The 25857-nt window shown below is 30.8% G+C and overlaps 2 protein-coding genes across 4 annotated transcripts in view; one reads left to right on the plus strand and one right to left on the minus strand.

Moving 5' to 3' along the window:
- Positions 1 to 9956, minus strand: part of LOC148620820 (armadillo-like helical domain-containing protein 3) — a 29846-nt gene extending 19890 nt beyond the window's left edge. Inside the window, exons 1-8 of one of the 2 annotated variants that reach the window (XM_088574645.1) lie at positions 9870 to 9956; positions 3702 to 3813; positions 3096 to 3152; positions 2609 to 2675; positions 2081 to 2160; positions 1605 to 1712; positions 785 to 877; positions 110 to 184 (exon numbers count right to left, since the gene is read on the minus strand). In XM_088574645.1, the coding sequence (XP_088430771.1) occupies positions 110 to 184; positions 785 to 877; positions 1605 to 1712; positions 2081 to 2160; positions 2609 to 2675; positions 3096 to 3152; positions 3702 to 3809 (588 nt within the window). In that variant the 5' untranslated portion in view covers positions 3810 to 3813; positions 9870 to 9956. Of the gene's footprint in view, positions 1 to 109; positions 185 to 784; positions 878 to 1604; positions 1713 to 2080; positions 2161 to 2608; positions 2676 to 3095; positions 3153 to 3701; positions 3814 to 9770 lie in introns of both variants that reach the window. The other variant, XM_088574646.1, reaches the window with a different exon arrangement.
- A 151-nt stretch (positions 9957 to 10107) lies between these two features.
- On the plus strand, positions 10108 to 25150 carry LOC148620822 (LRP2-binding protein-like). Of its 2 annotated transcripts, none has more exons than XM_088574647.1 (8): positions 10108 to 10225; positions 14648 to 14866; positions 15383 to 15496; positions 18771 to 18916; positions 20053 to 20210; positions 21056 to 21227; positions 22162 to 22327; positions 23366 to 25150. In XM_088574647.1, exons 2-8 carry the CDS (start codon positions 14648 to 14650, stop codon positions 23429 to 23431), a joined length of 1041 nt encoding a protein of 346 aa, XP_088430773.1. In that variant the 5' UTR covers positions 10108 to 10225; the 3' UTR covers positions 23432 to 25150. The 2 variants fall into 2 exon arrangements, with proteins under 2 accessions (XP_088430773.1, XP_088430774.1); XM_088574648.1 differs by lacking the exon at positions 10108 to 10225 and adding an exon at positions 14134 to 14156 and having other exon boundaries at positions 23366 to 23573.
- The last annotated feature ends 707 nt before the right edge of the window (positions 25151 to 25857 follow it).

A 25857-nucleotide genomic window follows, 5' to 3' on the forward strand; every position in this document is an offset into this window, starting at 1 on the left:
GATCATGTAAGTTCCAATATTACTATTCATTATTTCATTTGATAAATTCTTAAACTGGTCTACTAACTTTTATACACAATATTTAATTTAAAAAATGATTAAAACTTACTTGCAATAATGCCTCAAACACACTATTAATCAAAATATATTCCAACAAAGTATTTTGGCTTATGTTATCTGTAGCCTGAAAAAAAATCAGTTAAAAACTGTTTTCAATAATTCAATTTTGGTCTCTTGTGAAATACTTTGAATAGATTTCTGAGAATTACATAGAAATGTCAATTTTCTAATCTAATTCTAATCCCAGAATCAAGTTATGTTCTGAAAATTAAGTGCTTTAAGGAGGTAGACCTAGGGTAAGGGACACCACTCTTACACGTCATTGGAACATTTGTAATTACCATTTTACATTAACCTTATGTAAGCATCAAAGTATCTTGGATTGATTTCATTCTGTTTCAAAGCAAAGTTTGAAAGGCTTTGGTGAAATTGAATATGATAAGGTAATTTTACTACTAGTAATTTCTATACATTGTATTTGTCTTGCACTGGTTTCAAATATAACTTATTGTATTTATCTGTCTTTCATAAAGTTGGTATGTTCTGGTAGATTGACTACAATTCAAAGTTTCAGTTGGTTTGTGAAGACTTAAGTTTAAACAAAATGAGACCACATTGTTTAAAGGCTTAGGTTATAGAACAAATCACTAGCTCTTTAGCTACCTTGTGTGTACTGTAACATGTTGAACAAAAATATGATTTCCTTTGCCTATTATGCACTTACAGTTGCTAAGACTTGTAAGAATTTTAATACTTGAACTTTTAACATAACCGGGAACTCTTCTGTCAGGATTGCATTAAGATTTTCCACTAGTGTCTGTAAATATAAAAATAACAGTAAGATAACTTTTTTAAGAAACTTTTAAAAGATTCTTATGCTACTTCAGTTAATTGTTTTGTGTTGCTCAGTTTTTCATTTTAATAGGGACGGAGCATCAGCAGCATAATATATATGTAGATGCTGTGGAACATAAATGACTGAAAAAATTATGTACGTAGTTAGGAAGTGATTGTTTTAATTCTAATGTATAGGCACAGGCTGTGTCATAGAAAGCCTCAAATTTTACTGTTAGTGAAGAATTCACCCATTACCAGTACAATTAAGCTATGTCCTACAATATAGGCTACATAGGCAAAGCCTAAAATCATACTATCTCAAGACATACAACTTTCAAGTTTCATTTACCTGTATATACTCATTAACCTCCTGTAAGATAACACTCTGATTCCATAACAAATGTATTTCTATGAGAAAGTCTTAAGTTTATCACCAAAATAATATGATCAATACAATAAGAGTAAACAATCTTCTTAAAAGACCTTTTCAATAGTGGTTACGAAAGTCCCTTGTCGACCATCCAAGTATTAAATCAAGTGCTATAGCTCCAAGATAAAATATGCATTGATAATGACTAAATCATATGATTTCATATGATTTGTGACACTTCTTTAAAACTTTCAAATTTATTAAAAAAAGAGGTCAAAAATGCTATATTTTGAATCAGTAGGGAGGTTATTTGTCCGATAAAGGCTAGTACTATTACCTGCATAACAGACTCTGCTGTGTCAAAGCCAACCAGGATATTTATAACATCAAAACCAAAGTCTCCAACACTCCTCTTAAACACTCCCCGAATTAGAGCACACAAGGTCTACAATGTATAGCAGATTAATATAGCATGACTAAAACTGTCTAATTTAAATTTAAATGAAACCCCTAGAATTTAAATAAAACATAACAGATATAATTTTCTACAAATATTAAGCTTTTATCTGAAAAATTCAATCAATCTAATTGTCACATATATTTTTATATCCCATTGAATTGGCTATATTTATTCTTTACATTATGCATGATATTTCAATAAACACCATATTGAAAAAAACAATATTACTTCATAAGCACTTACCTAAACTACAAGTGGACTGAAAGCCTATTTGAAGATTGAGTTATCTCCCTTCCTTTATCTCCAATAGGATACAAGTGGGATTTAAAATAAGATTACATAAGTATGCTTACATGTAAGGCATTTACAACTCTGATAGGATTTTCTTCCTTCAGTGCCTGCACAGCTTTGTAAAACAATAAATTCAAATTCTCAGGAAAAATGTACATAAATCATAAGTCACATACTAGACTTCATGAGGTAAACAAAGTAGAAATTTGCAAAATCAGAAGTAAAAAATATAGAAGAATCAAAACAGTCAAATTCAGATTTGAAAATGCTGAAAAAAAAATTGGCCTTAGCCATACCATGAAAATTTATGTTTTGTTCAAACATGCTGACAACCAGTAAAACACTAGCCTTATCACTTGAAGTGGTTGAGGTTCAGATTTTTTTACTTCAAAAATAAATACATATTGTTATATGTACAAAATGTACCTACATTGTAATTTCATAACATATCCAAGAGAAAGCTGGAGCACCTAATACATATATATCATAACCCAACAGCAAATTGTTTTTTTTTTTGTCTTTTCTAGTATTTAATATGGTGATGAAGAAATTGAATATTTAAAATCATTAAAGACGATTACAGTACTTTACCTTAAGACCCAATAGAGCTTCACTCGACAACTTATCAAATTCACTTTCAAAGTGACTGAAATTGACCTAGAAAGAAATGAAAATTGACTTCACAGGACAAATTTCAGTTAAAACTGTTACAGTTGTATTTAAAACCATAATTGAAATGTACTCTGTAATGACTAAATTGCAAAATTCTGGCACCATAATTACCATCTACATGTTTATGTAAAGACTTTTTTTCTTTTTTTCATTTATTCATAAGCCATTTCCAGCTACAAATTATTTTTAGGTTATATAGTAATTCATTTCTGAAGCATGAATTAAAACACTTGGTTGTAGTAAATGCATAAACAGTATACAGTTTTAGGCAGTGAAATTGTCAAACCCATATAGTAGCACAAATAATAGCTGGAAAATAATATATTTTAAAAATGTGATACTACAAAATAAGCATTCACACTGGTAACTACTATTAAGTCCCTAAAATAGAACAGAAAATACCACCTTTAACAGGAAGAATTCATCCCAAAAATTTGGCTTATTGACTGATGGGTCATCTCCCTACAATACAATAAAAACCAGGAACATTTACAGGTTGTGGTTATTTATTAATCCAAGACTGATGGATAAATATATTTGTTCAAACAGATGATTATAGATCAAGACTTTAAACTATTTTACAAGTAGACCACTGAAATTATATAACACAGATGATAATGCTATAACATTAGAAGCACTGAAAGCCTGATTTCAGTCTCGCATGAAGTTACATCCAGCTGAACTTTCAGGGATTTATGGATTTAGATTGCTTAAATGATTACATTTTGTATATATGAACATAAAACTCTGGGAAGTCATCTTTTCATGTGTAAGTTGTTTGTTTGTCAGCTTTTTATTATATCATTTTTTTCGCCTGAATATAGCTGAAATATTGCTGCTCGGGCATAAAACCCCAACAATCAATCAATCAATTATATCATTTTCTACTATTACAAAGCTACAAGTTCCTTAATTTGTTGGAGTGTGATGTATTCCAGTAATTTTCTGCATCTAAATTTTTTCATAACTGTTTAAATAAGTGACCTAACTGTTAAGTACAAGTACATGTACCTTGAAAAATAGTTCATATATTTGAACAACTTTTTCCTTTAAACCCATTTTATTAGATGATGATTTCCTCAGTAACTTTTTGCCATCTGCAATTGAATCACCAGCCATCGCTCTGAAAAATACTGAACAATATCAACAAAGAAAAACAATTATATATTCAATACTCAATAAAATGTAAATTAACACATTGGTGTTTCCTTCTTGGTAGAGAATAAATTATATTTTTTTTTGTTCCTGATACATTATTGTATTCTAGTTTATTTTGCAGAAGTTTTGAGTTTTCATTTGAAAGCTCCAAATGAAATAAATTTTCCTATAATCAATGTCTGCTTTCCGAACAAATCGTTTAGGAAATTTAAGTTTTCTATAAGCCAATTAAGGAAATTTCCGTCACCAATATTACTCTTGCTCAAGGTGATGGGAAATTGAATTCCCATATCACTATATAACAGCAATTGTTCTGACACTCAGTCAAACAATCAAATTTCTAATTTCATTTATCTCATTCTAGGAAGCAGACTTTCTGCTTCTACCACCTAACCTGATATCAATGTCACGACATTTAGTACTGGTAATAAGATACTCTTTAATGTTAGACATAATGACATGTTTTGCTATTGTATGATGACTAGTTATGCATCTGGGTAATATGGTACAAACATATACATGTACACGTACTACATATGTACATATCAGCATCAAATATATCGTTTTCTAATTCAAAACTTAAAAATCTTCTTTTGTTAGTCACTTAATTCTACAATAGAGGGAAGAATTGAGCAAAGAGGGTATTACATAAACATTTCTTTCACATTAGCTACATGTACTTATATTGAATCTAATGGAAACTGGTTTCAGGTTTTATACTAAACAAAGAAAGAACATCAGATTTGAAAGCTATGTAGAAGTATTTCTCTACACATAAAAATATCAGAAATGATTCTACAATATGTGTACATGTATCATTTTAAATTCCTTTGTGGTAATAGAATCAAGTTTCTGTTCCCTCAGCTCTCATTGCAATGTCTCCCAATCTTACACTTGTTGGCCCAAGTTGACCTCAATATAACTGAAGAACTTAACCAGAATCAAACATGTGATGATGTGGTTGCTTCGAAACTGGAGATTTCCTTAAAATTCTATGCTAAATATTCTAGAATTGGAATATCTATCTTTTCCCATATCTAAATATCAAAAGTTTCCGCGATTATGTGCACCAACTTCATTGACTATATTTCTTCGCATTCTCAGAAAGTCTCCACTAGTGTAGACTTCTTGAGAATGCAAAGAAATATAGTCAATGAAGGTGGCATAACCATGAAATGTGTATATTGAAGTTTCAGCCCTTTTTTTTCATTAATTGCATCCCATGAGGTAAAATATTTGGGGAATGTAAAAAATATTCAAGAATGCTCATACAAAACTTCCAAAATCATCATAATTTTAAAGAAGTAGTATTTCCTATAACTATTGCAAACTAAAGTATACTGTACTGTTGAAATAACAGAAAATGCAATAAAAAAGGAATTGAAAATTATAAGGGCGAGAACTGACATTTTGAATCAACAATGGTAATTACACACATGGTTCTACAAAATATAGAGTATTAAATGTACAGTAATTATCAAATAAATTGTGCTGTATAAATTAATCTATAGAAAATGATTGGCTGTCCATAAAATCCAGATTCATTTTCATATGACATATTGTCAATCATCATCAATAACTGTTCCTAGGTGATTATTTACCTGTCAAAAAACATTCCTTTACCTGTTAGAGAGAAATTAACACCTTTTGTCAAATTTATGGCTCTAATATTTAAGGAAATGAGATTGCTATACCAAATTTTTGGGTTTAAATACTTGGTTTTCCAGATAATTTTGACAATGATCATAGTAAATGTAAAGAAAGCAATAGATTTTATTCTCATGGTTCTCATCCCAGTAGAAATGACATAGGGATAGTAGATTCACATGTAGGCAAAATGGAAGAAAAAAGGAAAGTTGCCTATTATGGATATGAGATAGTTATGAGCCTGGAAAAAAATTGCCAAATTGTGGATAAATGTAAATTTACTACAACTGCCGTGATTTCATTAAGTTGCAGCAAAAACTGCAAAACTGTCATCTAAGTTTGATTGCACCTAACAGCTTTGAGACTAATTGGGGGCATGACCTTTGGAAGCATTCAGGTTTCACCTGTCTAATATAGGGAGTCGTTATTTCGGGTATATCGAGCCCAAGCTCAACTTCCCCGAGCTGAAAATGTTTTTTTGCCGATATCTTCTTTAAAATGAGTTAAATTTCTTAGATTTTTTAAAGAAATATTAATGAGTATAATATGAATGTATTGAAATATTCAATTTAATGAGATATAAATTTTGCTCTCAGGTATCGAAAAAATGTATTTCAAAATGGGTATTTTAGGAATCCCATCTTGGGAAAGGGAGGTAACTCAATCTAAATTCTACTTACATGTAAATTAAAGAGTGCAATATCCGATTAAGCGAGTTTCGTTGGATACTAAATTTAAATAGAGATCGCTAAAATTTTGTTATAAGTTGTCTAAGCTATATTTTTGATAGTTTATTATGAGTCCTCGAATCTCATTTTAACACCTTGTGTTTTCTATGGACTATTGCTCTCCTTTTTCCATATTTTTTTTATAACACTGGTAAGTGTTTTAAATTGGTTGAATTATATGAACAGTCTTTCTCTTAGTTCACAAGTTCATTGAATATTAAAGGTATATATTCCCTAATCAGAAATGTTCTGAAATGCACGAAGTATCTGCCATTGAACATAAACCACAATCAATCAATCAAATAATGTAGAATCCTATCACTCAGCCTCCAACTATTGGAATAAAATAGAACAAAAGGTACAATACAGCAACAAGGAACATGTTTATATTATTTTAAAGCATATGCTTCAATATTGTATGTAATAATCTTCATGTTATAGACAGCTTCAGTTTGAATTTCGTGTTTGAATTTTTGACAATGGATATAAAAACAACAGATTTGTTTTAAGAATGTATATATACATGTATGTACAAATTCATAGTTACACATATTAAATTTGACATATATTACATATGAAATCGAAGGTACAAGCATATGCTTAATTTAACAAATTTAACACCAGAATAACTTATTTACAATTGATGAATTTTTTTCACAAAAATGACTAAAGCCTGTAAAGGAAAGGCAAGTCTATTGCAATATTGTTTACTCTTTTAAGATGTAGCTGAACAAAACAAACACACAAATGGGTAACTGCTGTTAAAATAATAACTTTATTTCGTAGAAAAACCCATAAAAATGTTTTCATTTAAATTTAAAATGTTTTTCTTCATCAATTTTGTTGCATATTTGACATGTTCTTCTCTAGAATATTATTGTATCTTAAAAATTCTAATGGAAGATAACAAATGTTAATATTTTTATTAATATTATTTCATTTTTGTCTAGTCTGGTATTTTGCAATTATTTATTTCATTTACAACAGTATTATATATCAATTAATATATTTTTTGGAAAAAATCACAATACTGGTACAATACTGGAATATTTTTTATACCAGTATTGTACACAACACTGGTATAATAGTATTGTGATCACCAAGTACAAGAGATCCTTCTTTTATTTTTATTATCCAATAATTCTGCTTTCAGGAAAGGTTTAATTCATTTGTGTTCTCCTTTCATTTCAAATGAGCATACATGTGGTGTTCTTACGAACTTTGAAGTGTACTAAGTTTACAAAGATGGTTGTCAGAGGGCAAAAAGTTTGTGGCTTCACCAATTTCTTTTTTACAATCAATGACATTTCCCCTTAAGAAATGTTGATAATGTAAATACATTGTAACACCTGAAACTTAAAACCATACAAATTAAATGAATATCTAATTTAGGTTTAACAGTGAAATATTGCTGGTACAATTTTGTAAAAAGGAACCAATCCAAAAATTAACATTCACAACTTCTTTAGTGACATACTTAATTAGTTTTTATCGTTCGTAATTTTATGTGACTGTAGGAAATTCATGGGAAAGTCAAATAAAATAAACATTAAGGGGAAAAGTAAGGAAATAAATAAGAATTGCATACAATGAAATTAGCATAACAAATTTATTTCCTCCAGAAAAATTTTGCTTCTGATAGTCTATGGAATTGTTAGGGGTCATGTGAATGTTTATCCAAAAAACTCAAATACTTTTATTTTGAATGTAAATAGTCACAGGAAGAAAGTCACGGTGAAATTTACGGGTAAAAAAGTAACAGGAAAAAAAAACAAGGAAATAAAGTAAGAGTTTATACATATGTTAAGTTTGTACGGAAAACATTGACTGTAAATGATAAAAATTTGTATTCAATACTGAAATTAAGTAATTTTATATCATATTGGTATATTGTTGTCTGAAGAGTTGAAGGTTTAATTTTTTAACAAACAATCAAATGAAAAAAACCCAACTTATTTTGTGATATATGAAATTTGAAAACAAAACAGTTTAAAAATTAACATTTTTTTTCTTTTAATTCAAGGAAGCCATTTATTTTCAGTGACTTTATTATGACTATTTTCTGTTTACCATATTTTAAAGTGGTGTCTTTTTTCATGTGTAATTGTACATAAACAGGTTTAAATACATACTAGCTTGCATGATGCTTTGTTGAAAATATTTTAGCATTAGACAGGGACTTTATATTACCCTAATACACACTCTCTGTATTAGATAATAATAATAACCAAACAAAATGAACATAAATCAACTAAAAATATATATTAAATAGAAATAATAATTAAGATATGATACTGTGAAAAATCCATCAATTCATATAATAGCAAAAAACATTTTAATGGGACAAAATTAAAACTTTGATTTGTTTATCATCAGAAATTACACTCTTTAATTTAGGTAGATTTAAGATCGAGTTACCTCCCTTTCCCAAGACAGGATACCTAAAATACCTATTTTGAAACGCATTTTCTTCGATACTTGAGAGCAAAATTTATATCATTAAATTAAATATTTAAATACATTTATATTGTACTCATAGATATTCCTATAAAAAATCTAAGAAATTTACCTCATTTTAAAAAAGATATTGGCAAAAATATTTTCAGCTCAGGGAAGTTGAGCTTGGGCTCAGGCTCGGAATACCCGAAATACCAACTCCCTCTAATATACTATATAGTATGGTTTGCCAGTCCAAAATAAAGCACTACTGCCATTATACTTGGCGTCACATAAATAACATACTGTTAAAATTTGAATAAAAATATTTTCTACGACTTTATTGACACCTACCGTCGTTTAAATTGTCTTAAATGACTTGCTCATTCGTTTAGCCAAACAGCTTCTCAAAAACAAGTCGCTTATTAGCTTAAATCATGCGTAACAAATCCTTACGGGAAAATCCCATACTAATATCCGCCATGTTGGTTTTTACGGGACGATTTGTTTACAAACGGAGTTCGTAAGTTCCCGTCGAACTCCGGTGACAATCGTCTGCTTGATCAACTTCTCGGTATTGTACGTTGTACGCGTAAAATAAATCCGAGATATCCGAAATAACGCCGAAGTGCATTCTGGGTTCTTCAGTTTTTGGACAAACCATTTAAACGTAAACAACATCTCCTAGCAACCCGATCACTGTAAACATGGCCGACTTTTTACAATGTAAATATTGGCACCTAGAATTAAATTCTGACTGAGCGGAATTTAACGATTCAATGTTTAGGGAGAAGCCGTTTGGCTAAACGAATGAGCAAGTCATTTAAGACAATTTAAACGATGGTAGGTGTCAATAAAGTCGTAGAAAATATTTTTATTCAAATTTTAACAGTATGTTATTTATGTGACGCCGACTATAGTGAATGTAAGGATAGAAGTACAATCAATCAGTATCTCAAATCCCACTCAGCAGAACATGAGGACTTAAAAAGCATGCACTAACGATTGAATGTCAAACAGGGGCCTCAATACGACAACAGAGAAGTCTAGAGTAGATAATTTCATGAAGGAGTCAATTATTTGAATTAATTACAATACAAAGTGCACTGACTATGCTGCGACATTATTTTTTGATAGATGCACCAGCTCTGGCTTCCGACAGTTTGAATAGTTTTATGTTATAATGTACAAGCGCATGCAATACTATTACCGCTTAAGATACTAGTTAAGAAAACAGTATCAACATTTTTGTTTTGACATGTGTCATCTGCAACAGGACTTCCGGTTTAACAGGAACGGACTTAAGACGATAATGCAGTTTTACAAAAAGATCATTTTACTTTAATATTACAAAAGCTCGATACTTGGCTTACTTTACTTTCTTTGTCATGGAAATATAATTTAATAACGAAAACTGTCATTTTAAAAAAATATTCATTCGCCTCTATCCTACAATCAGGGTCATGACCTTTGTCTCCAGGCAAGCTACTTTGGTTTGTTCGTGGAGCTGTAATCTGTTTGAGAAAAAAAACAATGACATTATTTCGTTAAAATTGAAAGTGAAAGGTATTCATCATAGTCAGTTATAATCCTTATGTTCTGTAAAACTTTTCTTTCTTTTCATAATTTCTGTAACTTTCTGAAGTTCTCAAGTTCTGAACATTCATGAAATTACAGTTAGTAGTAGTATTGACTATTGCCGTATTGACAAATCATTGGCATGCATGTTTTGTGTCCTTCTATTTCATTCTAATAATATCTCTGGCTTTGCACCAATCATGTGACATATGTCACTGTCACAGTGTCAGTTAGCTTAAACTATACGATTTTTGGCTTATTTTTATTAGGAATGGAGAGAAAAGTTTGCTTGATAAATTAATTTTGTTTAAGATGGAAATTTGATTTCTCAACCAACTACAATGTAGTACAACATGTACATGAATATACACAACTTGGTGGAACATCCAACTCTGCATCTGTAAGTTCAAACAATCACTTCTGGATTATGTAAACCAGTTTTGAGACATTCATGTTTCTCAACTCCCACATGCATCATTGACTATCATCCCTATTATTAGTTCTGCTTTCTTGAAGAAATTAATTGTCTTTTGATATTGGACACAAGCAGAAATCAAAATATCATTAAAGATAAAGTACATTAAAAATCCCCTTCAGGGGTTGAAAATTCCTAAAGCCTGATGCCCGGGGACTAAAAAAAATTGCACCTCGGACTTGTCGTTTTTCAATGAAATAAGTCCGCCGGGCATGGCAAATCTAAAAAAATAAAAACTAATTTTTGAAAGATTTTGTTGTCTTCATTTGGACCATGTTTCCTCGATCTATTCCCTGACCTATAAATAGTTATAACTTTATTTTTAGAATGGGTAGTTACTAGATCGATCTATTGATTAGTCATTCTCAAGTCTGAATCACACCTGCGCTTGATCAGATGCATTTTTTGACATACTTCAAATTTTATTGATCAAGTGCTGGAATGATAAAGATCAAATTTCTTTGATAAACTTTTGAGGAAAATATCGTTGCTCAATTATAATTTCAGGGTTAAAAAAACGCAGAAACGGAAAGCTGATGACAAAGCATCAGACGTGGAGACGGAATCAATTGACACTGTGTCTTCTTCCCCGCAAACATAGAATTATACATAAGAATATCAGATAACAAAATTGCATTTGTATTGATTGGGACTTGACACAACATTGTTCGGGCTTAGTGTACAAAAGATGAAAAAGTCCAGGGCTCAGATCTTTCCAAAAAAGTTTTCAACCCCTGCCCTTGGTTATCGATGATATTAGTATTTGCCCTCTACATTTCAGACAACAAGAATTTAAAATAGGATACATTGGCTTGAAAGCAAAATTTCTGCTAGCCCACCACCATTTTTCCCAGCATTGGGTGGTGGGCAGGTCCAAATTTTGAAGACTGTTATGTAAGACAAAGGCTACAATCAAATGCTACCAAAGTATTTTTAAATGTTATAAAGACAGAATTTGCCCTGAGCAGAGTTTATCCTGTTATAGTCAAAAGGATCAAAAGTAAAAACTGAGGCCAATATAAATATATTTATTGTTTTCCCTTCCCCAACAGTCTACATTAAACCCCACTCAAAAGTATTCATTATTTCCTTTCATGGAAATTATTGGATTAAATTCAAACCCAGTCTTCATTTTGACTTGTGATTTTTTTTTATACAAAACTTACTTATTTTTTTCTTATTTTATTTTATCTCAACTCTTGACAATTATAAATGAAAGTGGCAAGACTGCAATAAGTTTTAGAGGTGCATGTATGGGAAAGTGCATAAATCTGGATTCCTGCTCACTTTTAAAAAAGAAATTTCTTCCAAAATATTTATGCAAACCTTCAGAGACATATTAACTCATACTGCTAATGCTGCACAAGTACAATATTAATAATACTTTTATTTGGTCATAGTGATTAATTTGTAAGTTGAACATGCTTCTGCTGAAGAACAAATAACTTTCAATTTCCCTACTTATACCCCACTTTGAATAAAATGAAGTATTTATTGAAGATTCTTTGTTAAACCAGTGACACAGAGATCAAATAATGGTCTTTTCAAATAAAAAAGGCATCCTTGAGTGAAATTATATTGTCAGTTTGAGAGGTTTTTCACATGCATTTTTCTGATTTGTTCCCATTTTGTCTGATTCTTACAAAAACTTACAAGTTTGACTAAGTATATGTATAATGCAGAGGATGGTAAGTCCAATTTTTAGTGTTAACTTTCTTGAAATTGTAAATGTGTCACATATGATCCAATAATTATTCAAGAATTAACATATGAAACAGACTGGTTAAATAGTGATCCGTGGTGAAAGAAATTGGTAGGAAATATTATTCATAGGATTTAACTAATCTGTTGTAACTAACTTAATTGCTTCTCCTAACTTAGATACATTCATGGGTACTATAAACCCCAATTTAACCCACCATTTCCATGGGAAATGCCTGTACCAAGTTGGGGCCATTGCAGTAGTTTCCAACTTTCAAGTTTTTACCTTGATATTGCTATTTGGTATACAGACTTTCCTTTTTTACTATCATTTTTGATTATTTGCTAGAGTTTATCAGTTCAGTAATTTAGTTGCTTCCAATAAGTCTTATTTTGATGATACTTTGTAAATGTGACTTTCTGAAAGCTTTCAGGTTTTTTGGACAGAAGAAAAAAAAACTGACTTGCTGCCTTCCTCTTTATTTGCATGATACTTAGGAAAATGTGTATTGAATTACATAATATACATCTGACTTTTCACTTTTCAGAAACAGACTTACATGTATGCTTTGGGCTGACATTTTCAGCCCGGTGGGGTTGTTTCTTTGACATAGATTTTGTATACATCATACCTATTCTTGTTCTATTAACATAATTATGTAAATAGTCATTGTATGTAAAATGGTAATTGTGGTATGAGTCATCCACCAAATGTCAAGCAATAAACAATAAACTTCTACAGGTCACCACATGGTCTTCAATGATGGGCAAAACCCATACCATTAAGGAAGCTATGAAAATAAAAGTAAATGATGTAAAGCTATACATAAAAACTTAAAATGAACAACAGTTTACATAAAATTTTTTTTTTTTTTTCATAAATTGAGAAAAGTAGGGTCAATAATTTAATGTCAGGCTGTGCTTATCATATTAAATATACGTCATTTTAGTAGAAATGTGATTTGAAATTAGTAGTGAAATTTTATCTTTATTTTGAGTTCATGTAAATTTTTGAAACATAGCTAATAAGTACTTCTTGACTTGCAGTCTATACATTGAAGACCAATAGTAGGCCTTGGGCCGACATTTTCATCATGGTGGGGTTTGTTATCTCTGACATTTTCACAATATTCTCGTTGTACATGTATGTATTGTCAAATCATTCTGTCAATAAGTTTTCATGATATTTTGCATGACTTCTATTACAGTAAATTAGTGAAATGACTCCCCTAGTAAAGGGTTCAAATTTTAAAAAAGCATAGCTATTGTTCACTTGAATAACACAGAAAGTATTTTTAAGAACATTTCAAAACCTTTTAAATGATAACCAGGTCAGCTCTTTAAGAGCCTTAATTATCAAGACAAAACCCATTGCAAATTTGAATTTTAGCCTTTTAACGCCTTTCAGTTAATTTCCCTTTTCAAATATTTACATTTAAATTCTAAAGATATGATTAATTTTGTTGTAGATAAAGTTTCATTAAATCTACATATCAAAAAATTAAATCCCCATAACTAGGTTGCTATTTCTGACACATGTTCCTCTCAATAAGAAAGAAAATTTATGCCTTCAATCAATGTAGTTGTGAGTACTGAACATTTGGTGTTATTGACTAAAATTTCAACATTGACAGATTTACAACAAATTTAAATGGATTTGGGTAACGTTAATATTTAAAGAGTCCCTTTGTCACATGACTTAGAAACAAAATAAAACATATCCTTATTGACAGTGTTGTAAAGGTAACTTTTATATGAAGATTATTTGTACATTTTTATCTCAGAATTATCTGTCTCTTTGAACTTATTTATTTTATACCTCTATTTTTTATGTTCTTACAAGGTAAGGACCGCATTAACTCACTAAAGTTAAAAGATAATCTATACCAGTAATTTGTGTTTTATAAAACAGGGGTATATATTTGTCTAGCTGAATTCATTGGTTTTTACTGGTATTGCCCTGTGTTCTGAATTTCATGATAAGGAATGAAACTGTTTGCATGAAACTTTATGTCCTTTCCAAACATTGTGATAGTAAAGTAAAGAAATGAGGATGAGCAATTCATCTATAGGATCCTGACCAAAAAATTGTATGGAGAGGACATATTATTTTATAACTTATAATGGACATTAGGGAATATATGAGGGAGTCTCTTTTGTAGATGAGAAAACATGTGAAACAAGTTTTAGACAAGACTAAGTCACTTCTGATGTCTATCTGATTGTTTTTACAGATGGAGTTGCCTAAAGGAACTTTGTCAGGGGAGAAAGTTTCTTTCTCCAAGGAGAAAAGTATCCTGAATGACATTGCCCAGGAGACAAAAGACAAACCTGGTTATGGAAATCTCACAGAGGAGGAACTTATGGAGAAAGTGGAAACCATTTTATTGGAGAGGATAAAAAATGGAGATAAGAAAGCATACTTTCAACTTGGTTTATTTTACTATGAACAGGTACTTAGTTGCTCACATCCAGTCCATTGTTTATATGTTCTTGTCTGATCAAAGTGAGTAAATCATAGCCTGAAGTGCTCAGCTATCGTGTACTTGTGTAATATGAATTGATTGATTGTAGTTTAACATCCATTGGAAGATATTTTCTACATTTAACAGACCCTGTTTTAAAAAAGACCAACATGTGGACAAAACTTTTTTAATGCTTAAAATCACAAAAGTAACAGGAAAGCCTGTTACCAACTAAGGGGGTTTTTAATGTCCTTGGCTACCCTGTCGGGTCTCCCGGGGACGGCCCAATTTGGTGGGCTTTAATTTGGTGGGCCTGTCACTATATCTCTTATATGCTTATATACCACTGAGTTGCAAGTAATTTAGGCCAATAAAATTAACTTTTACTCAAATTTCGACCAATCAAATCACATGAAATTGAATATCAGTTTATTTCAGATTATTTATGGAAACCAGGCCAGATCTGTTATATATTATTCATGGTTTTTACTATTACCATTACAGGACCTATATGAGAAAGCCAGAACATATTTTGATAGATCCAAAGATTTTGACTTCCAGTCCCTCTATATGTTATCATGTATGCTGTATGATGGAATTGGTGGAGATGCAGATGAGGTAAGTTTTTCAGGAATGGGTGACATTTATTGCATGCAGTTTTTATCATTTTTCTCTTTTTAGTAGAAGAGATGTTGTCTGCAGCAGATACATGTACCAGAGGGGGATCCAATCACCCCCCTTTGGATCATTCTACGGGTTGATGAATAGTGGATAAAGAAAATACATTTATATGTAGTTGCCTATTTGGAGTTAACATTCACCAAAACTTCAAGCTGTTACATGCCTAAGTACTTTTTGCTCAGTTCAAAATACCTAGTCTACTGATAGGCAACACAATGCAGCTGGATAATAAATTCTTAATTCCTCTTACATTTTGAATAGCATTGTTAGGACAGGTTAGAACTTTGGAGGCATTACAGTCTCCTCATTTTAATCTTTTTATCATTTTTTGAGGCAATAGGTAAAACAGTAAGAGAAATATATAGACAAATGTCATGGTATAATTTTCAAAGGCCATTCATACTTAAAATTCGTTAAATAATAAGTTGAATAATTGTAAGATTCATTGAAAAGCTCAAGGTGCAAAGTTCACACATTTGTTGATTTACACATTTGCAGAGAATGCTTACCCTACCGGTGCACCTGGTCCATGCTCCCAGTTTTTAGTGGAGTGTGAATTGCTCATTTACTTTTGTTTCTTTGTATTTATTATTTTAGTGTTTCTTTGTTGTGTTTGTCTGTTTTCCATGTCTGGTCTTTGTCACTGGATTACATTCTTTTGATTACCGCTATAACCTTGGTTCCCTTGATTACTCTTACCTAACATTTGGTGACACAATACGGGTAATTTTTAGACTCATGTACATTATGTGTCCTATTTGTGTATTTCATGTTTACATGGAAAGATACATGTATGTACTTTGTAGATACTTTCATTTAATATATGCAGAATAACAGCAGTTTTGAAGTAGAGACAGAAAATATCACGGTTAGCCTGGTAGGGCCTGATTTGATGTTCTGTTGAACTATTTTCTGTTTATTCAGTGAAATCACAGTTAATTTTACATATTGTGACAGTATTTTTGTTCCTGTGGTAGCAATTTTCGTTTGGGTTTGGTAAACCACAAAATTTGGTTCCCAACGAAAATGAAATTTAAACAATCATTTTTATGATAGAGTTGTCAGATCCACGAATTCAAGAATCTATGAACTTATCGTTTTCTCATAAACCAGGAGACTTGTTATCCACGAATAAAAGAACTTTCACAGTAGTACCGTCATTGAAAAGTTCCAATATTATTTAGTATCATGGCAGGAGTCTATAAAGCAAAAAAAACAACCAATAATGTTGCAGGTCAGGACTTAATCTAGATATCTTTGACAAGGAGAAGTTATGGTAAATTCTGAAAAATAACAATATTGACATATTTGTCTATGTAATCTATTACAAAAACTTCTCCCTGTCAAAGACAAATGGGAGAAGTGACCACTAACAAGAAGAAGTTTTTTGCTCATTTCTCCTTCTAGATAAGGCCCTGGCTGATGATCTGAAAAAAATAGTATTTATGAGTGCCAATAAATGTTTATATATTGTAACGATATTGACTTTTCAGGATTTCTGTAAGGTTAGTTTAAAACACATTATCTTTTCTCAAATCAAAGTTGTTATTTTAATATATGTAACTATAGTAGCTACAGCTTGCTCACATTTTTAAATTGTCTTTTAACTTTAGAACAATAGTCATACAGTGTAAAAAAGCATTTTACATACTTTTAATACATAATAATTCAAGAATATTTGTTAATCTAATATACAAAAACTTCCAATAAGAAGTGAACAAGTGAAATATTATTCAGTGGCATAAAGAGATCTAAAATTTTAAAGTTAGAATATTATTTCTAATATTAAATTTAATTTCACTCTTAAAGATTTTTATTTCTGTTAAAAATACTAAGCCAGAGAAAGCATATTGTTACATGTACATTCTATAATGCTAGAATTTAGAATATGAGTAAATTTATGTACTTTATAAGAATTTCTGTCATTATATGTGCTTTATCTTTGAAGAGCTTAAATCACTCAATAGATTGTGAAATAGTTGTTTTGGTCACCTTGTTTTACTTGTTAATATCAGCTTGTTATTCCATGTATTTTAAGATGAAATGTACATTTATGGTGTTTTTGTGGCTCACCACACCATGTGGCAAGATACATTGTATTATGTGATACCCTTCAATAAGTTGAACTTGCTTGTCTGTCTGCCCATCTGTCCATCCCATGACAGTGTCATGATGATAATTTTAGAAGATATGGAAAGATCTTTTTTCAAACTTTATACAGTAATTGAGTAACATTAATTACAGATCATGTTTTAATTTCAGTTTGAATGGAACATTTACACAAAAATGATTAGCCATTTCAAGATGTTTTTATATGACTTCGAAAGAAAGTTTTGGTTGTATAATGGTATCACCCTGTCATCATTGTGGTTGACATCCATTAACATAAGTTCATTTGCAAAAAAAACCCCAAAAATCTACTTTTATTTTTGATCTGATTTTGTGCAATATTGTGTCCAAACCAGTTGTTGTGTTCATAATGAACTAAAAGTCCTTATGCATAAGTGTGTCAAAAACTTATATTGTGTCCACACTGGCCCTTTTCAGGGTTTTACTTCTGTGGTCATATTATGATACACTCCAGGAAGCTCTTTATTTTGCTTGGTATCATTTAATGTTCCATTAGATGCCCTATAATTTAGGAGTTCATGTCTCATGAGTATTTTCCTCACTTGGTATTTTTAGTCATAATAGCAGCATAAAAGATGAATTTTAAAAAAGATGTCTATCAACACAGAAGAGTTACATTCTGGGCAAGAGTGTTCACATATTTTTTTTATGATTTCATCAGATTTTTACCCATGAAGATAATTACGGTACCGAGATATAACAAAACTAATAATAAACAAACAAAAAACCAAGACTTTTGTCAAAATACAAATTTTGTCAAAATCAAAATTTCAATACATTCAAACTTGAAATAATAAAATGAAATGAAAGTTGTTAAAAAATGGCAGCTACACATGTATATGGAGGACAAAATTTCAACATATATCTCATACTTAGGTATGAATTTTCTCATTTTGCTGTACAATACTGATCTAACTATTTTTGTCATCATTTTGAATTGACACCAATTGAATTTGCTTTCACTGACGTCACATAGTTAGGTTTTATAAAAAGGAGGTAGGTTTTTATCAATTTGAAAAAAGTGATGTTGACAAAAGGGAGTAGTAGTGATTTAACTTATTATTATTGATATTTTTTGCAGAAATGTGCTGTTGAATATTTGACTAAAATTGCACATGCAGATGCAAAACAAGCACAACACTTAAAAAGAGCAGCACAGTATAACATTGGCAGAGCTTACTTTGAAGGATATGGTGTGAAAAGACAGTCAGATGAACAAGCAGAGAGGTATATAGCTGTCTTTGTGTAGTACACTGTTTCAATAGTCTGAACCAGTAAAATTCCATTCAGACCAGAAATTTTCATTTCCATCAGGTCTTAATGTCCAGTATTGTTTTGGAACTTCGCCATTGTTTTAACTACTGGGCATCATTTCACAAAGCACCTATGAGACTATGTACACGTTAATCCTTAACAAATCTATGGGACTATGTGCACATAAGTCTTACGTGAGCTTTGTGAAACGATACCCAGGTCTGGTTGATTTGTGTTTGGACCAGGTAATCACAAACCTCTACCAGAACGAATGTCTGGTATTGTTTCTCAGAAGATTGCTAAGATTGTAGTTTGGGGGTATACTTTATGTAATCAGTTTAACTTTTGTTATTACATGGAAGAGAATTACACTTGCATTGTAAGAGTGTATCTTAAACAGTTTGCAGTACTTAAGTCTTTCAAAGTCTGTAAATATAGAAAGTATTTCTGGCAAAAATTGATTTGTTCGTTTAATTATATGTAAAAGTGTTTATTTGCCTTTTTGTTTTTATTTGATTTTGGAACTGTTTAAGGAGGTAGACCTAGGGTAAGGGGTATAACTCTGACAAATCAATTGTACGTTTGTATAAACCATTTAAAACAAATATCATTTAAGCATCTGAGTAACTTGGATTTATTTCATTCTGTTTCAATTGAATGCTTGATAGGCCTTGGTGAAATTAATTACAATGCAAACATATCACTGATTTGAAGAGTTACTTCCCTTACCATAAGTCTACCTCCTTAAGCTCATTGAAAGTTAGCATTCAGTAAAACAATTATGGCTTCTATTATTGCGGCCTTTCCAAAAATATAAAATTGCTCTACTGCAACCATTGTGACCAGGAGTAAAGGCAGGTCTTGATCCACTCAGCTTCTTCAATATCTCTTTCCATCTGTTCATTGTGCAATCTGTAACTCAGAATGTATTGAACAGACATTTTTTTTTCAAATTTTGTGTGATGCATGTGCATCTTGCATATGTTCACCTTTTAAAATAGAGAAATTTGAAAATTGTTCTACATTTTCAGCATGTTAAACTCAGCCATTTTTTTTCACTTGTGTTGTGGAGAGTACCAAGTACCTACATGTATTTTATGTAACTTCAGATACTGGCTGCTAGCTGCTGATGATGGGAACCCTAAAGCCAGCATATTAGCTCAGACAATACTAGGAATGTATTACTCACGTCCCGATTCATTTGATCTAAAGAAGGCATATTTTTGGCATTCTGAGGCTTGTGGTAATGGCAGTATTGAGTCGCAAGGTATTGTTTTAGGAATTTTTACAGGAAATTCAGAATTTGTCTTAAGTTTTGCATTGAGCATTTTTATCTTTTTAACAAGGTAAAAGTTAAATTTTAATTTTCTCCTCATTTGTCTTCTAGACAATATTTAGTGTCAAGCTAAATTTTATATTAGAATAATAAATTTTCTCCCTTTTCTAAGATTTTCCATAATTGATTTAAGTTTTAATCAAAATTCTAATATGATGTCCTTAAAAGGTTTTGAAACCACAGATGTGGTTGATTTTCGATTGCTTTCAATTTCGATGTATGAAGACATTGTGTGAACACTGTGACCTTGTAATGCAAACAACTATTGCCATATCTAACAACTTTCTATTTAATTCACCTGTTCCTTCATTGTAAATAATACAAAGCACTAAGTTTCACTATTGACCATATCAACTGACATAGTGTAAAGTGTACAGCCAAATTTAGCCAGATATGTTCCAAGGTTACCGTAATAGGTCATGAAAATATAAAAAGAAGTACTGTAATTGTCCTATTAGAAATGGAATAAATTAAGTAAACTCCAGTTTATCATGTTTTACCACAGGCTGACCATTTATGACGAGTTTCCATGATTTATTTCTTAATTAAGTGTAGGAAATTTTTTTTTACAAAGAAAATTATACACTTATTGACTAGAATGAAATTCTTCAATCTATTGGACTCACTACATCACAGATTTTTTTTGGTTTTTGATCCTTCAGGATCAAAATACCTTATGTCACAGGTCCATTACTGGAACTTTCTTACTATTTCTGAACACTACACAAAAATATAGTCCAAATGTAATTCCTTTTAAATTTATTTTATTTTTGCAGGCTGTTTAGGTATTATGTATGAACATGGTATTGGTGTAGAAAAAAATCGAGACTCAGCCTATGTCTGTCTGAAGGAATCATCAGATCGTGGTAATGTTTATGCCATGGGAAATCTAGTCGGTCATTATTACATGAGGAAACTCTATACCAAAGCTGCAGATTTAGCATCTAGGTATTGTATTTGAATAATCAGAAATAATCTAGCTTACTGCTGTAGCAATATGGTAATATTGATACTTTACTGAAGGCTGTTCAAAGTTATTTTTGGTTCTTAGGCCATTTGTCTTAAGAGGAGGGGCATTTCTTTTAACCTTTTTAAATGACCCCAAAAAATTGCAGTCATATTTTGTTATGATGTCGTCATTTTCATCATTGCTTTGTAAATTTTTTTGTTTTATTATTTTTTTTAACTTTTGCATCAAAATACATTGATGGGATGGAAAAAATTACAAAACTTTTATTTTAAAAGTTCTTTTCAAGGGGAGATAACTGGTTGGAAAATGTGGTCTCACTAACCACTTCCGGGTCAAATGGCCGCCACCCCTATGTAGTACCAAAAACACACTGAACCTAGACATATGCAATGTAAGTGCATTATTTGTGTGTATTATGATTAAAAGTAGTCCAAATAATGCTGAGAATGTGTACTTTAAAATCAAATATGTAATTAACTACAAAAGTGTATGAATATTGTTTACATGTGTGAGTAATTTGCCTCCATGCTGTCAGTTAGCAGAACAGGTAAAAATGTGGATTTTCAGTATTATTTATTCAAGTAAATTTTGTGAAGAATTTCTACAATCATCGTACCATTATCATAATGATTTCGGAAGCCTTATTTTCCAAGCTTTGCAACAGTATGCAACTTTAAGATGTCATTTGTCCTGGGAATTCACAGTGAAACTTTGAAAATTACTTTTTTAACTTGTAAAGTAATGGAAACGTTAGAAGTGGTTAGTGAGACCATATGACTGCCATAGAAAATATGAATTATTTTGACTCTGTCATCTCAAAATAAGGTTTGGTAACCTATGTTTTGAAAATGTTTTGAAAAGAAATTAATAGTAATTTCATTCAACAATCTTTTTTTTATTCATTTTATGTAGAGTATCACAGTTTCATGATGTATCCTTGCTTGCCAATGAAACTGGATGCCTGCCACAGTATATATCTAAAGGTATATCTCTGGGATGTTTCTACTATGCCAGATGTCTACATGAGGGGCATGGCGTGAGAAAGGATCCTGAAGAGGCCAAGAAATATTACTCAAAGGTATGAACATTGGAAGGAATATTGTTTGTTGGGTTCCAATTTTTGTTGTTTTCATGGTTAAGTAAAATAAAATAAATTAAATTTCCAACAGAATATCAATTTATTTTGAAACTACATACACTACCATAAGTACATTAATAGTATCAAAATCTTGTAAAAGTGGAGAAGAAAGTCTTGGTTTATGTTCTGCTTAATTACCCATTATTCACCCGTCCCTGTGAGACCCAAAAGGGTAGTCATGGATGTTAACCCCCCTAGTCATGGATGTTAACCCCCCCCCCCCCCAGTTTCAATACAATGGTTTTCTGTTTAACATTAATGACAATATTGTCACATCAACTGAATCATATTACATGTATTACAAAACAAAATTTTATGTGTTAACGGTGAAGTATCTTTTTTCTTTCATCTCTTCTACCAGTCTTTTTTCTTTCAATTCCACTACCAGCGTCTTTTGCCTATGGGGAACCTAAGTTTGCACTTTGTCCATAGGCCATCTGTTTTCCCAGTAAATCAGTATTCCGCATTTTTTGGGTCATGTTTGCAGCTATTTGATACATAGCTTTACCAACTTACAAATTAAAGTTTTTTTTTGGTTCTTCAAATGTGTTGCTGAGTTATGGCCCTTGGACTTTTTCCACAGTTTTTCCACACTTTTCTATGCATGAAATTTGCATCTTATTTTTTTTATTAACAGATTTTTCTGCCAGTAGGGAACTTTCTACTATGCAATACTCTTGTTTGTGGGACTCTTGTTCTTGTTTTTGTTTTTTTGTCTAAAATACATACCAGTGTTAACAATACATGTAATATATTGACACAAAGATTTTAAAATTTAAAATTAAATATTTGCATATTGGTCCAAAACTAAATAATTGCAATACATATTATAAATACACAAAATGATTTTAAAATTGACCTTGCATTCTGACCCAAAAAATGCACACAATGATTTTCAGATTTGTAGCTTTGGAAACACTTTACCACACACTTCTCTTGAAAGTAGAATTATTACATGTATTTATCTTTTTTCTTCAGTCATATGAATATGATCCTGATGCCTGCGCCAGATTACAGAATGTAACTCAACATGGCATGATATGAACATCAAATGTCTGATTTCATCATCATTGTCGTATGAAAGAAAATATGTTACTTCATTTGTGAGCTGTTTTCATTGTGACTGTCCACTTGGTTGTATTTTTATGTGAATCAAATGCTTTTGGACTCTCATATGTTCAAAATTTATTGTCGTTTGGTCAGAGTTTTGTAAGTTCTCAGTGAACAATCATAAGTTTGATCATAATTTAAGTAAACCAGTACTCAAAAGCAAAAGTATATGCAATTAAATATTCCTCAATTTAAGTCCAAAGTGCTTGAGTTTAACATACGTTTTTCTGTGAGCTGCCAAAGATCTCCTGGCTTCATGTGATAAACTGTTTAATAGTGCATGGCCAAGTTGTGTCAAATTGTTTAATGATTACATTTATTATTATATTCATTGGTACGAGGAATTTATTTTGTCAGAGTTTTTTTAATGAGTATTCAGTAAGATCCAATTGTAGGCATAAAATAACACTCCAGTTCTCAGGTCATCCCTAGTTTCTTTTGTAAGTGCCTCTTTATCAAATACATGTATTATCAATTTTTAAGAAAATTAAAGAAAATCATCTCCCTTGTATTTTTATTTCATGAACAATGTAGAGAGTAGCCTCATTACTTTTTTTGGAGGTGGGGCATAAAAAGGAAAAAAAATCCCTCCCATCAATGGTTTTCAAGAGAAATGGCATGAAAACTAAGAAATTAACTTTAAACTGAAAAGGAAGATTTGCCAAGTTTATTTTACTTCTAACTTGGTTTAACCATTGTAGTATGCCAAATTCAATCTATGATAGTTTTTTCATGAAATATTACTCAATGTTCTATACATGTGCAATGTATTTCATATACATTGTTGATATTTGTGTCATGTTTTGTGTTATTTTCAATGTTGAATTGATTCATTATTGTATATGTTTTTTTGAGAAATAGACTTGAATTTATATAAGTGTTACTGCTGATTTTTACAATTTGTATCTGGATTTTATAAGTGATTATACACAATGTACTGCTGTTACAAGACATTATACTTTTAAATGTATATTCAGAAACTATGTAACACTCCAGCTAAAAATCTGGCAAAATGTAATGCATTTTCTTTTTGTGAAATTGCAAAAAGTAAGAACACTTTTGACTTTAATTGCAAAATTGTAATGGTAAATGCATGCAGAAGTTTCTGAATTTACAGTACTTATATACTGGTATTTTATACGCATCTGTAAGCTAACATGAACACAGTATATAGCAACCTCAAGTAGACTTATTGTGTATCATTGTTTTGGAACCATTTGTTTGTTTACATTTGACAGCAAATGATATAGTTAACTTCGGGTCATCTCTTGGTTGAATTAGCATTACCTGTTGAAATATATTACGTTTTAGGTGGTTAATTAGACAATTACCAAGGAGATTTGAACTGTCTACCATTTCATAAGTATTTTAATCTAAGTTTGATAAAAAATTTAAATCTCTTTATCAGTTTTCCTGTTAACTACCTAGGGTAGTTCTTCAGGTAATTGTCATTTCATCAAGGAAAGACAAACTCTACTTCCTGAAGTTAACCATATTAGTCACTGGAAGTAAATAATAATTTTTAACCAAATACTGGATTAGTAATAGCTGATAATGTTATAAGTTCTAGAGAAAAGTTCTCATGGTCATAGATTTAGTGCCTTAATTCTAGAAACAATTATAGATCTGTATTAACACCTATTGTAACAAAAACTACAAATTTAGAAAAAAATTGTGCAAGTATTTAAGATATATTTTTCATCTATAAATATGAAAGATTGATCTCACTTTTGCATGTTAGTGAAAATCTTTTGAAATGGAAGCCTTTTATTTGAAATACCGGTAATAGAAAACTAAATTGTTTCTCCTCTATGGCAATGGTAGGTATATTTCTGATGATTTTCTAAATTTGCCACTATACATGGCTTTCTACAACTTCTGCTTCATGACATACATTGTATGTTACTCATGCACTAAATTTGTCAATAAAGTTTTTAAAATAGTACTATAACATTCTAGGTCCTGTGTATACAGCTTTAACTGTTGAGGTTTTATATACATATGTTTTGTACTACTCTAAGAATATGTTGATTTTTTATGTAGAACTTGTTATGTTTATAGCGCATGTACTGATAATGTTCAGGGGATAAGATTGGTCTTCCTATGATTAAATGACAATCACCAAATGAAATGCCATTGGTGGTTAAGTCAGGAAGAAGTTTAAAATTTCTATCATACATAGATTCAAGTATTTCTCCAAGAATTGGGCAAAATGTATATATAAGGTGTGGCACATGAAGGAAAAAATGCAGAGATTAATTATACGTGAAAATCACCAGAAATAACCATCAAAGTGTTTGTAAAGTTTGCCTTTTTAAGATATTGATAGGACAGATTTAGTTGAAATGACAGAAACTACT

Source organism: Perna viridis, chromosome 3, assembly GCF_037379345.1.
Source record: "Perna viridis isolate PV_CMFRI_1.1 ecotype Kerala chromosome 3, ASM3737934v1, whole genome shotgun sequence".
In the NCBI taxonomy this organism is placed as follows: domain Eukaryota; kingdom Metazoa; phylum Mollusca; class Bivalvia; order Mytilida; family Mytilidae; genus Perna; species Perna viridis.

Bases quoted from the DNA above. Each gene is read 5' to 3' on its own strand.
- LOC148620822 (XM_088574647.1), top strand. From the start codon at position 14,648: ATGGAGTTGCCTAAAGGAACTTTGTCAGGGGAGAAAGTTTCTTTCTCC. The intron at 14,867-15,382 runs GTACTTAGTTGC...TTACCATTACAG, and splicing joins GTTTATTTTACTATGAACAG to GACCTATATGAGAAAGCCAG. The intron at 21,228-22,161 runs GTATTGTATTTG...CATTTTATGTAG, and splicing joins GCTGCAGATTTAGCATCTAG to AGTATCACAGTTTCATGATG.